Source organism: Epinephelus moara, chromosome 22, assembly GCF_006386435.1.
Source record: "Epinephelus moara isolate mb chromosome 22, YSFRI_EMoa_1.0, whole genome shotgun sequence".
NCBI lineage: Eukaryota > Metazoa > Chordata > Actinopteri > Perciformes > Serranidae > Epinephelus > Epinephelus moara.
The window spans coordinates 14330794-14348892 of record NC_065527.1 but is presented as its reverse complement, the minus strand read 5'-3'; the positions used below and the strand labels follow the sequence as shown (position 1 = coordinate 14348892).

General features: G+C 42.4%; 2 protein-coding genes across 2 annotated transcripts in view; both read right to left on the bottom strand.

Annotated features, from left to right (window-relative positions):
• rftn1a (raftlin, lipid raft linker 1a) overlaps window positions 1–5981 on the bottom strand; it is a 30234-nt gene extending 24253 nt beyond the window's left edge. The window contains exon 1 of the mRNA XM_050034566.1: window positions 5759–5981. The gene's annotated coding sequence lies outside the window, so the exon portion shown is untranslated. The remainder of the gene's footprint in view (window positions 1–5758) is intronic.
• A 776-nt stretch (window positions 5982–6757) lies between these two features.
• Window positions 6758–13765, bottom strand: dazl (deleted in azoospermia-like). Its single transcript, XM_050034540.1, has 10 exons — window positions 13667–13765; window positions 12703–12825; window positions 11990–12081; window positions 11357–11408; window positions 11196–11262; window positions 10953–11083; window positions 10351–10431; window positions 10074–10124; window positions 9584–9654; window positions 6758–8037 (listed from the first exon to the last, which is right to left on the bottom strand). Exons 1-9 carry the CDS (start codon window positions 13667–13669, stop codon window positions 9610–9612), a joined length of 645 nt encoding a protein of 214 aa, XP_049890497.1. The 5' UTR covers window positions 13670–13765; the 3' UTR covers window positions 6758–8037; window positions 9584–9609.
• Between the last annotated feature and the right edge of the window lie 4334 nt (window positions 13766–18099).

The following is an 18099-nucleotide window of genomic DNA, read 5'->3' as shown; positions in this document are numbered from 1 at the left end:
AGCGACATGAGACTAGATAGACGGGGAGAGGAGAGGAGAGACGTTAAACATGTTTCACTGCTAACCAATTTATATGTTGATCCAAGGGTAGCCTTGAAGCACAAAGAAATCTGTTATTGTAAGAGTTTTTTCAGATTGAGTAATGACCAGTAGATACCCTCAAGGGTAAGTGATTGGAAACACAATTTGGAGAGAGCTTGAAAAATCCTTTTAAATTTCTCCTCTCCTGAATTTCAGCAGGCAATTTAGACCCGAAAATGTCAGCTGCATAGAACGAAAAACAAGAAAAAGTAAGGTGGCTTTTGGGACAAATGATTTGGGAATTGGAGGTGTGAGAATGACAAAAGAGAGGACAAGAGAGAGGGGTAAAAGACAAGAGAGGAAAGGGCGTGGTCAAATTTCGTCAAGCTAATCGGATGTGACAGTGTCGGTACCCTCAAACCATCACCACAGTTCCGCTTAATATCCCCGTCTGCTACGGCTTGTAAGAGCCACACGGTGAGGCGCGCATCTGCATGTGTGTGTGTGTGTGTGTGTGTGTGTGTATGCATATGTCTTCCCCAGAGGCAGGTCTATATCTGCATCTCTGTATCTGTTTAGGGAGCATGGAGAATGACACAGTAACTCCCATTGGGCCAAGTGCACAGACATTAACTCGGCTAACGATCCTAACAGGCGACATTAAGCCTGGTGCGTGTTAGTGTGTGTGTGTGCACGCTTGGTGACTTACAGCTTTGATTGCACAGTACGTGCATTTCGAAAAGGTTACAAAGTTGCAAAAGGCAACATCCACGATACATTTTCATACCTCATCTGTCTTGAGACAGTGCACTCTGTCATTTTAAATTTTGCAAAGAACAAGCAATTAAGACTCATTATTCTTTCAATACAACGTGGTCTTTCATAATGAGGACAAACGAGGAGAGACGGAGGGGCGAAGCTTCTGGAGGAGGCAACAGTGTGTCTCATCTAATTCTTCCCTCTCTTCTTCCTCCCATTATCCTTCTCTCTCCTCTTGACCTGTCTGTTCCCCTCTTAAACTCTTACACCATTAGCTCTTCAATGTGTCATCGCTCAACTTCCTGCTCTTGTCTGACCCATGCCTTAATCACCTCTTTCTCTTCGGCCTCTGCTCCGCTCCTGTCCGCCGTCCTTGATTAGGACAACTCCCTTCTTTCTACTGGTACAATGGCCTTGATGAGTCTCACAGTAAACTAGTTGTTTTTGTCATTCTCTTGTTTTTGTCATCCATCTGTTTACAAGAACTTTCAACCTTCCCCACTTCATTATCAGCAAAACCTGACTTTTACTTTCACTCCATCTGTAAACTTTTATTTTCTCGGCTTCTCTCCAGTCTTGCTCCTTCAGTCCCTTCCCCAAACTCCAGTCTCTTGATTCTGACCTTTAATTCATCACCGTTGCACCATTCCCACGTTCCTTGATCACCCCGCACTGTCCCCCCGGCTAGATTATACGTAGGCCAACATTACTGTCTTTAAGAGAGGGTGGCACACTCACTTTTTTAAGCTAGCATGCAGGTACTGGTATCTTGTGAATCTAGGCTACCTAAGGCATCAATGTGAATCAACTATGCCATGGTAGCTTGTCGGAAAGGGGTTTAAATGATGGTCCAAATTTAGGCTGAAACAACTGACATGGCTATTTTCAAAGGGTTCTGTTAAACTCTCATCTCAAGATAAAGTATATGAGGATGCAATTTGTTAACTCTCCATACTAACATAGTTTTCAAGTAGCCTATGTACTTCAACGACATAACTGAATTCCTGAAATTCAGTCATGGCTTTCAGCTTTCGTGTGCCAGCCCCAAGATTTATTAGTGGCCCCATCTGAAGCCTGTTGAAAATATTTGGGGGCGCCACTGTCCTCAGTCTTTCCTGTTCTTACAATATAATGTTACATTATGTCCATCCACACTCCCTCCAACCCTCTCCGCCATCCTTCCCTCCGTCCGCCCAGTCCTGTCTGGTGGTTCAATGAGGTCTCACAGCCTAAGTGCTCCCCTGCTGAGCCTCTAAAGTCCCATAAAACTATTACAATGTCTCCAGACAGTCAGGTAACCAGCCAAGTAGGCCCTGGGTTATGACTAAGTTGGATCATGCAGATCCACTCCCAAACATTTTCCCTCCAGGGCTGTGCTTTAATACGCTCTGTCTGCAACAGGGACAAGGGGCAAGTTAATGTGGGGATGTTTAGCAGGCTTCATCCCTCCCTTTTTAGGAAAAAGGGGGTCAAGAGAGAAGGATGGAGAGGAAAGATGCAGTTAAAATATGATAATGATGATTGCTTTTTGACAAGGGGATGTGAAGAGCAGTATATAGGGAAAGACGGAGATGTCTGTGGGGAGTCATTTGCATCCTTCCATGAGTGAGTCTTTCCTTAGATCCACTTTCTCACCCTATGCCTTAGTATTTTAATACAATTTCTACCACACCCCAATGCAAATTATCTCAATTTTCAAAATGTCTTTATGCATAATGCATTATGCAGTGCTAAAAAAACATTATAACAATTTGGAATAACTCGCTTACTACTTTGCTAGTGGCAGTTGGTTTTATTGCTCTCAAATAAAACCTGATTGGGTCTAGTCTTGGTCTTGACTAGCCTACAGCTCTACTGTTTGATCCAACATCTCATCATCCTTTTCATTGTGCGCTGAAGGTTCTGTTTCAAAACAAAAAGGCCTCGCTCTAACGGGTGAACTCTGTCTGTGCGCTTTAGAAACAGATCTCTGTAATTGGACACAACGCAGAATGAAAAACCAAGGTGGTTGTAGCACCGGAGAGACTCCGTTGCCTTCAAGACTCGAGGCCCTTTTTGCAACATATGAGGCCTTCTTCCACTACATGTTGACTTCAAACAGAATCTCTCGCTTGCTCTCGCGCAAACACAGACAGAAAAAGGCCTTGACAGCGAAAAACATCCATTTAACGGGGAGAGACGGGGGAGAGAGACAGATGAAAGAAGTGAAAACCAGAGAATGGAGTGAAGAGGGGAGATAGACAGGGAGTAGCAGAGGGCTTCTCATTAGAGAATCTCTTGTAACTGAGAGTTTTGAAATGACAGCGGATTTACGCGAGAGCATAATCCGTCTGCGCTGTGCCACTGCTCCGCTACCTCCCGTGCCACTCAGGGTGTGGGGTGTCTGCTTTCCAAGAGGCAGCATTCATCTGCTGCAGAGGGAGAGTTACAGACGGGCGCAGGCTCGGGGAAATTTACAGTAAATATACATTGAACTCATCGGGAAGCCTCTCCAGTGGTTAAAATTTTTAGTCTTTTCCTTTTGAACACTTTATGCTGTCCCAGCCATTGTCTTTACAACTACAGTATATATGATAAATACAACTACCAATCATAATCCTCTACTGTGCTGGCTAGCTACAGGTAGCAACAGCTGCTATGATGAGAAGTGAGCAATAATAACACTGTTTCTAAATTACCTCAAACATATCTTTGATGTTTCTGTACTGCAGTTGCTTGTTGTTGATCAGCCGCTTTATACACTGATACTGATAAATCTGCAGTAAGCCAATAACTGGCCAATATTCTGTGTGAATTAATGGACTAAGTCGAGTCCCAATATACGATTTTTACCTGCCTGCCACTCACTATTTCCTGTGGTCAGGATATAAGTGTGATAATGCATTTTGAAGCATCCCAATAATTATGGGCTTAAGAGAGAAAATGCCATGCTGCTCTTATATACAAGTCTCCACAACACTGAATTATGATTTGCTTTAACAATGGATGCCAATGCAAGTAGTGTGGCATTCAGCAAAAGGTTACATGTGTCTATAAGGACTTGCTTGTCTGACATGGCACTTTTTTCAATATGAACATTTTGTCTTAAATGTTGAGGAGAGACCAGGGGCAGTGCTGGACCTGGCACATTCTTCGCCCTAGGCGTGCTCCACCATCCGATCCGCCACTGACCAGGGATTACAGATGTTTTATTACCTCAGGGTCTTGAGTGAGCTGTCATCAAGAGGCCCAGAATTTCTGGCATCACTGTTGACGACAACTACTGCATGGCACCCGAAGAAGAGTGTTAGGTTTGTTTTTGCTGCGTGTAATATACAGTAGTTGCTGGTTGTGTTTATTTTTTTTTTTTCACCTGGTGCACTAAACTGATTTATAGCAAGCATCAGCAAATAAAACTTTCATTACTGGCTTCCAGTCTCCTTTATTATGGGACTTTATGGGCCTGCTAGGAAGCCATAATTCCTACTGCTTGTGCATGCACTGTCTATGCAAGGAATATATTAGTGTGACTCTGTATTAAGTCACTTTTTATAGATGCGTGATTGTTTGACAGCAAAGCTATGTCAATGAAAACAGCCACATTCTTATTAATACATCATTACGGTGTTATATTGGATGTGTTTCACTGGATTTTCAAAATTAGAGGTGACAGACTGAGACCTGGGGAGTGGGCTTCCCTCCCACCGGGTTGGCGCTCCACTCTATCCAAGAATGGGGGAAAGGGGAAGGACAGCGAGAGCAGAATGAGAGGGGGGAAATGGGGGGGGGGGGGGGGGGGGTTGGCAGCAGAGACAGACAGAAAGAGCGAGGAAGACAGACAGAGGCGCAGACTGGGAGCATGTCAAGTTGCCTGGAGGGAGGTGCGACTCCCGCAAGCAACAAAGTAGTCACCTCAAACAGTGTTTTAATGAGGCTGCATGGGGAGGATAAAAACAAATTATGACATTGATGTATTGGTGTGTCGCGCAGCTCCTTGCACAGCCTATTTCACTCTAAAAAGAACAGTTTATTAACAAAGGAAGGCTGTTTGGACCTCGGCATCAATTCACTAAACCCTGAGGTAGCCTCCAAAGATACACAAATCCATCATTGAAAATTTCAGACTCTATTTCTAAGGATAGCTGATTGCTTATAGAACATGGCCTGCATAATAAACTGTCACTCACTGCTAATGAGTGCTTTTTCGAGTGCTTCCAAATACCAAGCTATAGGGTGTGCGCCCATACATAACCATGTAACTAATTGACGCTCCTTGCATTTTGTGGGTGCAGCCTTGCTTGAAATTACATGTTTCTGGTTTTCACTCCTTGGTGCGTTCAACCTCAGGCCCCCCACCCATCACACACACTCACACACACACTAAAAACACGTGGCTGGTGCTGCCCGTGAACGCCGGTAGTTTAGTGAACGGGAAATGATACATGACAGGTCGCTTACGAACCAAATCTTTCACGTTTTGACACACACACGCACACACATATACACACACACACACACACTCTTCTCCACTCCACTCCATCCCCCCTCCTCTTCCATCTGCGCTCGACACATCTCCTCCGTCACGCATATCTTGAGTTCACTTCAACCTGTGACAGTGAGCAGAGGGCTTATTCATTTCTTTCCGCCACGAATAACAAATGGCACGCAACGCAACACAAATCAAACGGCTGGCTGCGCGTCCACACCGAGAGGATTCCTCACTCTGTCACGAGTGTTTTATTGTGAAAGGTTTCCAAAGACTTCTCTGCGCCTCCTGACCTTTATTTTAGGAGAGCATTTCCGCCTCTAAACATGAACACAACTCCGTTAAAGTTGTTTCCAAACCTGAAAAACCTCACAATAAATAGCGCGTAAATAAAAGGCGCAATAGTAGAGGCAAAAAATGTTATTTGCAATTATTACATCCACTTCCGGTCACACCTTTAGCCAATAACAGGCTGATAAATGTCAGTAATGAACACCCAAGAGTTACACTCACCAGTCAAGTCGCTCCCAGTCTGTGCGAAGTGTGTGTCGGACTGAAAGCTTCCTCACACTTGAGCCTGTCGATGCGCGTCCCTCCTCTCTTCACTGTCCGTCCCCGTCACTGCTGCAGGAATCACACACACACATCAGGTCAGATGCTGCGATCCAATGGGAACAAAACATGAATCCTCCATTTACAAACTACAACTGTCTGCTGCTGGATCTCACGGGCGGTTCATGATAAACACCGCGTCTGCCTCTCTGTCACCGGCGTGTGTGAGGAGGAGGAGGAGGAGGAGGAGGAGAGGGAAGGAGGAGAGGGCGCTTTACGCACACTCTCCTCCCTGTTGTTTCCTCACTCGCTGCTCTCCAGGTTGGAACACTTTGGGAACCAATATGAATCCTTATGTGGGGTTCAACATGAATTAAACTACCCCAGTGATTATGAATTAGTTAGAAAAGTGGGGCTGTAATATACAAAGTACCACAGAGATGAGCTACTTGAAATCTATCTAGAGTCTCCACCCAGTAGTCAGTTTAAAGTTTTTTGCTCACACGTGGATGTGGGTCCTCAAATCAAGATTGGAGGTGTTTGTGTTTTTCAAGGGTCTCCTTTGGTAAATCCATATTTTATAAGAAGCTATCCAGACTTATCCATAATTCAGAGACGTCTGACAGGGGAGTGGGTGGGTGGGGCTGATGGGTGTTCACGGGCTGGACAGGACACCCTGGGGAGCCCAGTCACACCACCAGACTGTGACAAAAACAAAACGCTCTGTGACCAAAAGATGATGGGCTTGTTGCCAGGGAAGACAGGCAATCCAACCCTGACTGAAACACCAGCAGACACTGACAGGCTTATGGAGGCTGGGAGCAGCAGTCTGAAAGCCCTGTGCTCCAACATCATCACCGAACGGCCCCCTGAAACTATGCAAGCAGTGTTGGAAATGATGCAAAGAAAGCTAAGGACCTTCACGAGCTTAAATGATAACACAATTTAACTTTTATTTATTCAGACAAAAACATCCAAACCTTGCAAAACATGAACGCTGACAATAAACCAAACTTAACAGTGTAGTGCCCAGGCTCTCTGAACAAAATTCTACCACTGCAATAAGCACACAGGACACCCTGAGGTCAATAGCCCTATAAAACTATTGGTTAAGAGAAAAGAAAATGTGATGTGCACCAAATGTGCATCTCCAGCCAAACAAAGCTGCTCTTTTAGTGTATAAATAAACAGAAAACAAATGAAGTGCACCGAGTGAAGAGATTATACGTAAAAGAATCATACGATGACAGTAAAATGTGCAAGATCACCTGCGACAAGATTAAAACCAGTACAGCGAACCATGTACAATGAATGTTTTCCCCCCAAAGACACAGAGAGCACCTCACTTTAAATGACACTTAATTTTCAAAGTGGATCAAAACGGCTTTCCACTTTTTTCCCCTCCAAATATAAGCTGATTGATGAATGATGGTGGGGGGAAAAAAATGCCGTTTGAGAAACACCCACTCACAGGACGGACAGTTTAGAAACCCAACATAGATGATCGGTGTGCTGTACACGCTCTATGGAACTCAAAAAGTCTATAATGTGAGAAAAATGCCGTTCATTTACCGTCTCAATCGACACCCAATTAAGAGGAATAGAGCCCAAACTAAATGTGAGGTCTTGAATTTAATGGAATGACCAAGTGCCCGTATACTGTAGTAGAAAAGTTAATGAAATGTCTTCATCAGAGGAGCATCAGACCTGAACTGGAGTTAAAGTAGTATTCAACTCCAAGACATTGTTACAACATATAAATGTACAGAGAGCCCTGGCAGAGGATAAAAGCCCCTATCAAACAAACATTTAAAATAATAAAACACAAGATATAAATAGGCAGAAATGGTGAGCTTAAAAGTATTTTCCATTTTCCTCTCTGGGATAACTGACAAAGAAAAACAAAAAAGAATGAAGAAGTGATGAACTTGTACGGTGAGGGTGCTCTGCTCTTTCTGTGTAACTGTCACTGTGATCCACGTGGGTTAAAAGTGATTCGACCACACGACAGTGGTCCCGACCAGTCGTGTTTCAAAGTGATTGTGATTAAACTGGTTCAGTTAAAGTGAAGGGCTCCTGCAGTATGGTGTTAAAATGGGTCTCAAAAGAATTGAGGGAAGGAAGGCGGGAGCAGGGTATTCGGGATACAGTGTGAGCGAGCGCGGTGCTTCCAGCCGTCTGGAACATCAAGATGTCATCCTGTCCGAGTTTTGACTCGCTGCAGCCACCGTGGCGTGTATCTAAAGGAGCAGATGACAAAAAAAAAAAAAAGAATCACACCCAGTCAGGATTAGTCCTTTTAAAAGCTTTGTTGGTCAGATAAAATCTATTACCCAAAGGATGAGAAGACAATGAGGACAGAAAATAATGTAACTAATGCTGGGCATGATTACAGGACATCACAGATGAAAGTGGAGCAAAGCGTGAAGCAGTTTTAAAGAAATGGGTGACCATGTGCAATGGAGGGCTAACAGTATTCAGGTTCTTCTTCCAACCACTACATGCAGGGCTTGACATTAAGCTCTGTCTGGGACAAGGGGATTCTTTGGAGGGAAGAGAAATTGGCTTGCTCAATCGGACAGGTTATGTGTCATAAACAAACAAATATAGTGCGTCTTCTTGTTATGTGCCGCTCACTGCTCGGTTACTTAATTAACTGGGTGCTTTCAGAATACTGATTTCCAATGAATGCAGGTTTCCCCCACAATACATCTGACTCAGAATGCCTCCTGCCCAATCAGGAGTCAATCCAAGTATTCTTCAGAGCAGGAACTACTAGCAGTCAAGAAAAGTGGCGCCAATTTTCCAGGAAAAAGCACAAAGAAAAACTGATGTTACAACTGCACGGTATCAGTAAAAAAAGAGAACAAAAATTGGTCAATGGCTGTAGAGACTTAGAGGAGAAAGGGATAATGCCAGGGACAAATGAGTGACATTAGCCAGCTAGAATTAGCAGCTGTGCAATTCATTCAATAACAATAACGTTAGCTAAGCACCAACCTAGAAAACTGTGACTTGCTCCCACTGAGCCAGTCGCATTGAACCATTGATTCACTTTGAGATCAGCTGAGTTACAAGCATAGCTAAGTGGAGAGGTAGGTGAGCTAGCTGGGAGACCACGCGTGATTAACACCCGTCACATAGCTGCCGAGGTGAGTGGCACCATCTGTCGGCAGTTTGGAGATGCCTCCCTCAACTCGCTGTCAACTAGGAGAGCGGAGTGCATGGTGCATTTGTTTTTCATTGTTGTAGCCATTTTTTATAAATGACTATAAAAGTGTAAATGATCATGGCGTGAATTTATGTTCTTTTGTCATTCAAAAAAAGCAAAAGCATGACCTTCTTGGCAGGAGTAATTACAGAAACGAATGAAAAACAAAGTAGAATGTGATCGCTCAACGACCATCCTCAAACAGATTTAGGGCTGCTCACCTGTCTTACAACAAACCATGCACACGCGATAAAAAAATCATAAATTGAGTTATTCATATGTTGACAGTTTGGGTGCTTTCCACTGTTTGTTCATCTACATTCACAAAAAAAAGAGGAAAAAATAAGCATTTTTACTCAGACAAGTGACTTTTGTGCTGGACAAGTGAAAGGTACTTTTTCTTTTCTTTTTTCGCCTCTAAAAGTAATTGTCAATTCCTGTATCATAAAGTAATTGCACCGGTTATTCCTCTATAAGAAAAGGTGTTTTAGCCTGCAGCACCCTGGCCCTCCATAGCACATTGCTAGCTGCTGTATCCCTGATATGACAGCACTTTGTTTGAGTAGTAAGTATACCTGGCAGGGGGGTCAGTAGCTGTGGACTACATCAAATTCATCATAGTCTGGACGCCACAGTCCACACAGTCCTGGAAACATAGAAGAGTGAGTATCACATTAAAAAAGGTTTCTAAGAGCAGTCTGCCAACATGTTTCAAAGACACACAGAGTTGCTATGAACAGGCTCTAATAAATTTGTCAAGTACACAAAAACAACTTCAGGCTATCATTATCATAACTCATTGTTGATGCACTCAGTCCATTTTTCAGAATATGCACACTGGCCGGACAACACCATCTAGTGGCCTGCATGAACACTGCATATTGTCGACAATTTGTTGCCACAAACTCTACTGAAAAATACACAACACAAACACATTCAACTTAATCCCGTGGGTTTTAAAAGTCTAAATCAATGTTTTCATCCTATTGGCCTCACATGGGTGTTCAGTGACAAGTGATCTGCATTGCATTGATACTTGATTATACTGACATCTACCGTAGTTACCTGATCGATAGGCTGTGTCCACTGGTCCGCAATCCAGTGAGGTGGAGGGTACTGTGTGTGGGGGGAGAGGGGTCAGTGGTGAAACAGAGGGCAAGAGACAAACTCAGACTCGTTTCTAAAGGCGATGGGGAGGTGGGGAGGTGTGGAGTGTGGGGAGGGCAGGGACAGTTGGATCTAAGCCAGGCTGAACCCTTCATCTTATATGCAGAAACATGTGCAGTGCCTTGGAGACCCTGCACAGGATGATTTTGACTAATTAGTGTGGGTGTGTGTGTACCTGGTAGGCGTGGGCGTTCTGTACATGGTTCACTGGCATAGGTGGGATCATGGCCCCTCCAAAGTTGGAGTAGAAGTACGGCTGGTAAGAGACAAGTATGTTTTTATAGCTCACAGTGATCAGCAGATGTTAAAACACACACTGATCTTGAAACAGACTGAAAGGCTCCAGCGTAACGACCTGTTTCTCCTGTAAGTGTCCTTGTAAGGATTGCACTATGACTGCTAATATTTTTGACAGTTGGTATTGCCTGAATAATTCACCAACTTGGATATTATTAGCGATGACATTACTCATGCCATAGCCAACTTTATTTTTTTCTATATCTTTTCTGGTAAATTGAAAAGTAAATTGATCGATCGCTCTCCACCTCCCACCTCTATTCTCGGCTGTGATAATGAGCTAAGTTCCCCTCAGAGAAAATACGGTTCATTTTATACTACAGTGTGTGTGACTGAGAGAAAAGAAAGGTGTGTGTGACAGCATTACTGACGCCACACACAGTGTGTTTACTTGGCTTGACAACTTTGTTTTTTATGATTAAATCTGCCTGCCTAATGAAATGAGATTCTTGATAGCTCGGCTATGCGCATGTATGTTACCTGACTGTAGTGGCTGCCTCCACTGATGAATGCCGAAGGTTGTGCCATACCCCTACCCATGGGTGAGCAGCAGGTGTAGCAGAAGTACTGAGTGGGGCTCATCCGGTGGTCTGGGACAACCACATGGGCCCCTAATGAAGAAAAAAAATTAGACGACAGTATTAAACATGTGGTAAGATCATATATTTTCACTGCCAACCAAACAGCCAATGACATTCTTATGAAGCATATCAGATTACATACGAGAGCTCCTTTCTTTCATGATGGCAGGGCCCAACCTGAGATTATGGCCCTTAAATCGGATCTGTTGCTATGGCAAAAAACACAAACAGAGGAAATATTAATCAGTTGGAAATGAATAGAAAATAATAGAATGACAGTTCCACAGACAGACACCCACTCACCTTCAAGATTGACTGAATATCAACATCTTCATTGAAGCGCACAAACCCATACCTAGGAGCACAAAATACAACTGAGAATTAAACATAAAACACAACTCAATACCATTAGCCGTGTAAAATCATGAAAAAAATAAATCAGAGCACAAACCAAGCTAATTAATATTCACAAAAACTAATATGCAAATAAACAACCCCCCAAGTTTACACCCACACACTTTCACACAAGTTTACTGACAAATACAAAAAACATACTCTGCAAGGAAGAAAATTAACGACTCAAAACGATTTCGGATTCATGCTTCATGAACGCTGAAGGTCATATGACTGCAGCGCGATACACAAATGCATAGTAGCTCCTTTTCATTGTCTCTTCTAGCGTCTTAATTGAAAAATAATGGATCAAAAACATAAATTGAAAATGTACTAATAGTAAAAAGATTGTTAAATTTAACACTGTAACAAAAAGAGTCACCTTAGAGACATTAATAATTAATATAGAAATAATAAGCCAAGACCTCTCTTTCACTGTGATTTAGAAAATGGTCAGCAGGCCATTTGGCACCCTATCGAGGGCCACAATTGGCCTGTTAGTTGAGTATCACTGCCACAAGGTCTCCAAACAGCAAAACTCACCCTTTGCTGATCCCGGCACGGTCTGTGATCAGTTTTACTTCCTGGACAGTACCATCTCTCCCAAAGATCTCCCGCATATCATTTTCATCCACCTGAAGGTGAAAATTAATTTCAGGTTTAAAAAATAAGATTTTAGTTACAATACTCCATTTGGTACTCTAGAAAAAGGAAAAGCAGCCCTTTTGTTCACAGTGTGCAGTTCAAGGACACTAAAACTTTTCCATAAAATTGTGTGTTTTGAATAAAAATCATTAAATTCACAAATAATTGCATTGCCAAGGTCCCCCTCTCATAGTTAAACATTTAACTGAAAGCTGGATTCAAATGCTGACCAATTTAAATGTGCTATGGCATGAAGTTTTAATTCAAGGTAGAGTAAAACTTTCAAATGAATTCATCTTTTTTTTTTGTAAATGTGTGGGCAGCAAGCGGGTAGTTAAGCAACTTCACTCAGAGATACACTTGACAGCAGTCTGTTATCCACTGGTGGGTAAAGCCAGATTCTGATAACACACTTACACCAATCCAATGTTTTGTCAAGCTATCGAGGTCTGCTTTTGAGTGAGCCAATTCAGATGCAAGGTTTTACACTCAAAACAGTAAATGAAAACGCTAAAGACATGAACCCCAATTAAATCTTAGTTAATTAAGCAGGCATTGAAGAATCTGGGGCTGGAAAAGTCAGTTACTCAGTTCCCTTCATCTGCTTTTACCGTCATGTTAGTCCAACCAACAAAGAGGGTGTTGGGAACCACTTTGCCTCTGGGGGGGATGTAACCATTTGACAACTTCTGGAAAGGTGAAGTCTGGTTGCTGCTCCTGGGATTGTGAATGTCCTTACAATAAAATGTTTGAATTAGTGGCATGACAGGAGAAAACAACAACACAAAACTAGTGCAGTCCTAATTTTTCTCAGGGCCAACACTTCACAAATACTCATGATTAAATAAAAAAAATTGAACTAATAGATATCACCATGTCACTTCCTTAGCTGATTCCTTACTCAAAGGCAATTATTTTTTGTATTGCAAGTTTTCTGAAATTGAATGTTTAAATATGCAACTGTGTTTAATCTTATTAAATTTTGCATTAATTTAAAGAAGTCTGAACTAAAAAAAACAGCTAAATAAGTATTTTCGACTTTTCTGTTCACTTGTCTGACAGAGGACATGTTACAGAAGCCCGGAGTGACTCGCTGTAACGTTAAGCTAACATTGACACGCACATTCCCGGGAATAAACGACGACTGCAGGATAACATTACTCGGTGGTAAAGTTAGCTTTAACTGTCCTAAATATTACCTCGGTATAACTTAACTTAAATGGACTCCAACAAGCAAACATTGATCCGCCAATCGGTAAGCAGCTACAAAGTAAACGGCATCAACAAAAAAAGTCAGCGGGACTGGCCCAAGTTATCGTTAACATTAGCCGTTGCTAGCTAACATCAAACGCAGCTAAACCGCTAACCGTGTTAGCCCGAGCTAATGCTAGCCACCAGCAGCTGGAGCGCCATTTTCAGCTCTCAAGGCGAAGATCGCGACTAGCTAGCAACGACGTTAGCGCAGCGGCTAGCTAGAATACTGATCATTAAGTCAACACAAGCTTTCAATTAAACACATCGATTGTTTGATTAGAGTTGTAACAGTTTGCACATAAAACTGTAACTGAAACTTACCATGTCTAAAATAATTAAAACTTTATAAGTTGGCCAGATATACTCCAATGCAACCAGTGGCGCTTCTTTTGCCCGACGACAGCCACCTCACAGCAGCCGAAACCACGCCCACTCCACATGACTAATCTAACATCCGATCATCCTATCAAATCCTGGATATGTAAATTTAATAAAAAGTCAATTTCAACTGTAAATTAATCACAAAAGCTGCAATGAAAAGCCGCTACAGGACTACTTTACAACTGAAACATTTTTACACTATTTATATTGATTCATTCTGATGCATTCACAGGGATACATCCCCTCATGCTTCCCTCTCACACTTTGACCCGGCCTGTGAGTCCTACAGAGCAGCTGGACATCATGTACAGACAAGAGGAGAAGATGAGGGCCGTGCAGGCAGAACCTACTGGGAGAGACCTGGAGGAAAGTATCAATAATGAACATGTCAGTTGCTGATTACATATTTTGAGTCTCCTTTTTCTGACACATTGCTGTTCTTAACTTTTCTCACACAGAGGTATACATACTACTGCACTAAAGGTACCCCCACCTCTGTGCTGGAGCCAGTCAGAGCAGCATGACATCATGCGCCTGCTGCCTCCCAAGCTTTTGATGGTAGTGAAGACCTCCGGATTTTGAGGGCAAACCTGGAAGAAGAGGTCAAAGAAGAATATTACTTGGGCCTCAAGAGGAGCACAGGTATTAAACAATAAAGTGTCAGTAAATCTTTAATGGCAGTATTGCTTTATTTAGACATTCTAAGCACACACCAGTGTCACTTCAACACTGATTTTATAGACAGTCACACAGAACATAACCTCAACTTTTTTTATAATGTCTGCTGTTATCTATATTTCTGTTAGTGCACTTTGTTGCATCATTAAACACAAGAAACAGTGATTCTGTCATTGATTCTTTCATATACCACATGGGTTAGAAAAGCTAGCCACTCTAGTTGGTGCATTAGGTAATTAATATTTTCCTCTGTAAGGAGTTGCCTGCCTCGTTTCATCTGTATTGTCTTCCATGTTGTTTCTTGTCAGTGGACTACATCCTGATGGAACCAGCTGAGCACCAGAGACTGTCTATACCCAGCGTCCCTAAGCCCTTTCCCAGGAGGGTGATCTGTGCGCCAGTGTCCTGGGAAACTAGTAACAAGGAGGCCCGCATATGGCAAAGCCAACATGTATTTACTGTCAGTCACATCGTGGTTCTGCTGCAGAATGTCTGGCTAAGCCGATGTAAGTCTGAACATCTTCACTGTCCTTTCTGTTTCAGTATTGTAGCAAAATCTTTATTTAGGTACAGAGGTGCTGTTTTGTGGAATTCATATTTCCAGCATCCTTCATGCTCTCTGTTTAAAAAAACATTATAAAGAAACATTGGTAATTTCCTTATTAGTGTTGATGCTTTGACATCTGGGATAAGAAGTCAATGTTATGTACATAGGCGTAGATTTCAGGAGGGATACATGAAAGTAACACAGCACTTTTGTTTTGAAAAAACTGAAGACATTTACTCCATAAATTGATGCAGAAAACGAACATGCAATGCGGTGCATGAAGGAAATTATGTGTTAGACGCTCAAAATTTTTTGGTGGAGGACCCCCAGGCCCCCCATTTCATGTGTCTCCCCAAATATTAAAATGATCCTACACCCTTAGTTATTATGTTTTTCTATCTTTTTCTCTTCTTTTTTTCAATCCCGATTTCAATTCAGTTTATCTTGCCTTGAGTTTTTAGAAAAGGTCTTTGTATAAGCTTTTAGCTTCCTATTTCTCCTGCACAAGCTCTTATTTATTTTGGGTTAATGTGTATCGGAGTTTATGTAGGAAAAAAAATTGTTTGATATGTATGTGGGTGTCTTTGCATACATACATCTTTTATGATAATTGATTTTTTGAATGTGCAAACAAAAAGAATGAATAAACAAAATCTTTTTCCAGCTTCTCATCCTTGAGATTTGTTCGACTAGAGGACCTTGTCTCCACCAGCCTCCCCCTCCTGCCATCTGAGTTCGGAGACTTTGTCCAGAGACAGTGCCAAACCACAAGAGATGAATTGGTCCAAAAGTGAGTACTGCCAATTTGCCAGACTGTCTCAAAACAGCCAGTCTTTCAGTGAGACCCTAATGCAATGTTCAGACTTCTTGTAGTGTGTCCTCTCATGCACTTATAGGTTGACAATGTGTACACAACCAAGAGAGCTAATCCTGTTGTAGGCACAGTCTCGTGTTACCACCTTGTCCACTTTGTGGGACCCATCTCAGGCTGCTTTTCAGTGGATTGCTTTACACACTGCCCCACTTTAGGATTCCATGGCATCTTTGTTAGCTTGTTAGACCATGTAGCAGCTCTCAAGGCTAGCTGGCATTGTAATTTGTTCATTTCCATGTTCGTAATTTGCACCTGCTTGGATACCACTACGTTGCAGTCTCCCATGCCAGCTATGTGCAATCCAGAGGACATTATGTGTCTCCATGGGGGCCAGGGAATAAATAAAAGATATAATGACTGCAGTAACTAGTGCAGTCATTAGAGCTTTTATTCAGTAGACATCATATTGTAGAAACAGAAAACTGTGCAGAAAGTGCTTCAGGTAGAGGCTGCAGGATGTGGACAAGGAAATACAGGCCTTTATGTTGAAGGGAAAATGGACATAGAGGAGATAAATAACAATGTGGGAAATCTCACTCAAATCACTGCCAACCTGGAGGCTGCTGTTACTGAACTAAAGGTGAAAGATGTTTCGGATGCCATGAATACGCACATGGTTTTCTTTTTGATTTGACAGCTTTGATACCCAAGCAAAACATAGATCTAGTTTCATCCTGAAAGTCATGTTTTAGATGGTAAGTGGAAAGTGTTTATACCGCTGTCATCTCTACAGGATATCAACAATGAGCAGACTTTGCTGGAGAAGGAACAGAGCCAGTTTGTGGTGCTTCAAACTCTCATAGCTTACAAACAGCCGTATGAACAGCTCTGGACCACAGCACTTAACTTTAAAAGCATGTCAGAAGAGTGGATGAATGGTAGGGGGACTCACACTAGGGACACTACACCCATTTTTAAGTTTCTCACAGCTATCATGTGACTGTATTTTAAAAGCTCAAAATGGCACAAATAACTAATAGCACCCAGCAAGTGCACAAAGAATGCTCAGCTGTTTTCACATTGGTGTACTTCCTTTATCATTTAACCCTTAGGTCCTTCCCGATACCTGGATGCTGTGAAAGTCTCTGATGAGCTGGGTATCATGTGGAGGACCATGCATAAACTGACCAAGTCTTTCTCTTGCCTTCCTGGGCCTTGTCAAACTGAATGTGAGCAGCTCACTGATGAGCATGTCGGACCTGGGGCTTTCCAAGTTCTCTGATAAGTAAGACACTTACTGACATTAAACCATATTGAAATATATGCCAATTAATATACTGTACTGTGTTTGGAGGGAACCATGGCTTGTAATAAAAAGTGACCCCAAGTTATTGGGTGTCAGCAGTGGATGACATCCAAATGCTTCTGGATGATCATATCATTAAGACGCAGACCATCTGAGGTTCACCATTCATTAAGCCAATAGAAACTGAATGTAAGGTGAGACATGTCACTCTTGGTGCCCTTTAGACTTTAAAAATGTATATGAAACTCAAAGAGCCAACATACATGACATTAGTTTGTGTGGTTTTGGAAGTCTGTGTGTTCACCGCTGCCAACTAAAGCCGCAAAAGTAACTCTTGTGCTTGCGATAAGAAGTGGCCTGAGCAGATGGAAATGCGAGCACAATTTCATGCCAGAACAAGTAACTAAATTGCCTGTTCTGCATAAACACAACCTCAGCTGTGCCACTCTACACACCAGTGGATGTGACTTTGGCACAAAATTACCATAAAAAGCTGGGAACAACCTGTGTGAGGAATGCAGAATAATACACACATTAATCTCCTGAATCCAAATCTATTTTATGGATTTGCTTTTATATGATTTTGTTTAGACTAATATTTTTGAGTATTTTGTGGGTTTCCTTGTTTCTAATCATTTCTTGAGTATAGAGACACAACAATAGCTTGTTGTTGCTCTAATATGTGTAATTCTCACCATTACTTTCCTACCTAGCAATGGGCAGACAAACTGCTGAGTGTGCAGGACATTCTGGACTCTGTGATAAATTGCCCAGATGCCTGAGGAGGGATGCAAGTTTGCCATTGTGGACAGCTATTGGAAGACCATCCTTGCTGAGATGGTGAGATCCTCTTGAAACACAAAAAACTGAATCGCATGCACTTTGCTACACCTTGGCCTTTGTGTGATTTCACTGGTCCAGGTTAAGGATGCACGTGTTCTGGTGGCTACAGGGCAGCCAAACATGCTGGAACAGCTACAGGAGTCCAATGTTTTTCTGGAAGACATCCAGTAAGGCCTCAGTACTTA

Bases quoted from the DNA above. Each gene is read 5' to 3' on its own strand.
- dazl (XM_050034540.1), bottom strand. The intron at 10,432-10,952 runs GTAACATACATG...GTCTCTTACCAG, and splicing joins GAGGCAGCCACTACAGTCAG to CCGTACTTCTACTCCAACTT. The intron at 10,125-10,350 runs GTACACACACAC...CCCCACACACAG, and splicing joins AGAACGCCCACGCCTACCAG to TACCCTCCACCTCACTGGAT.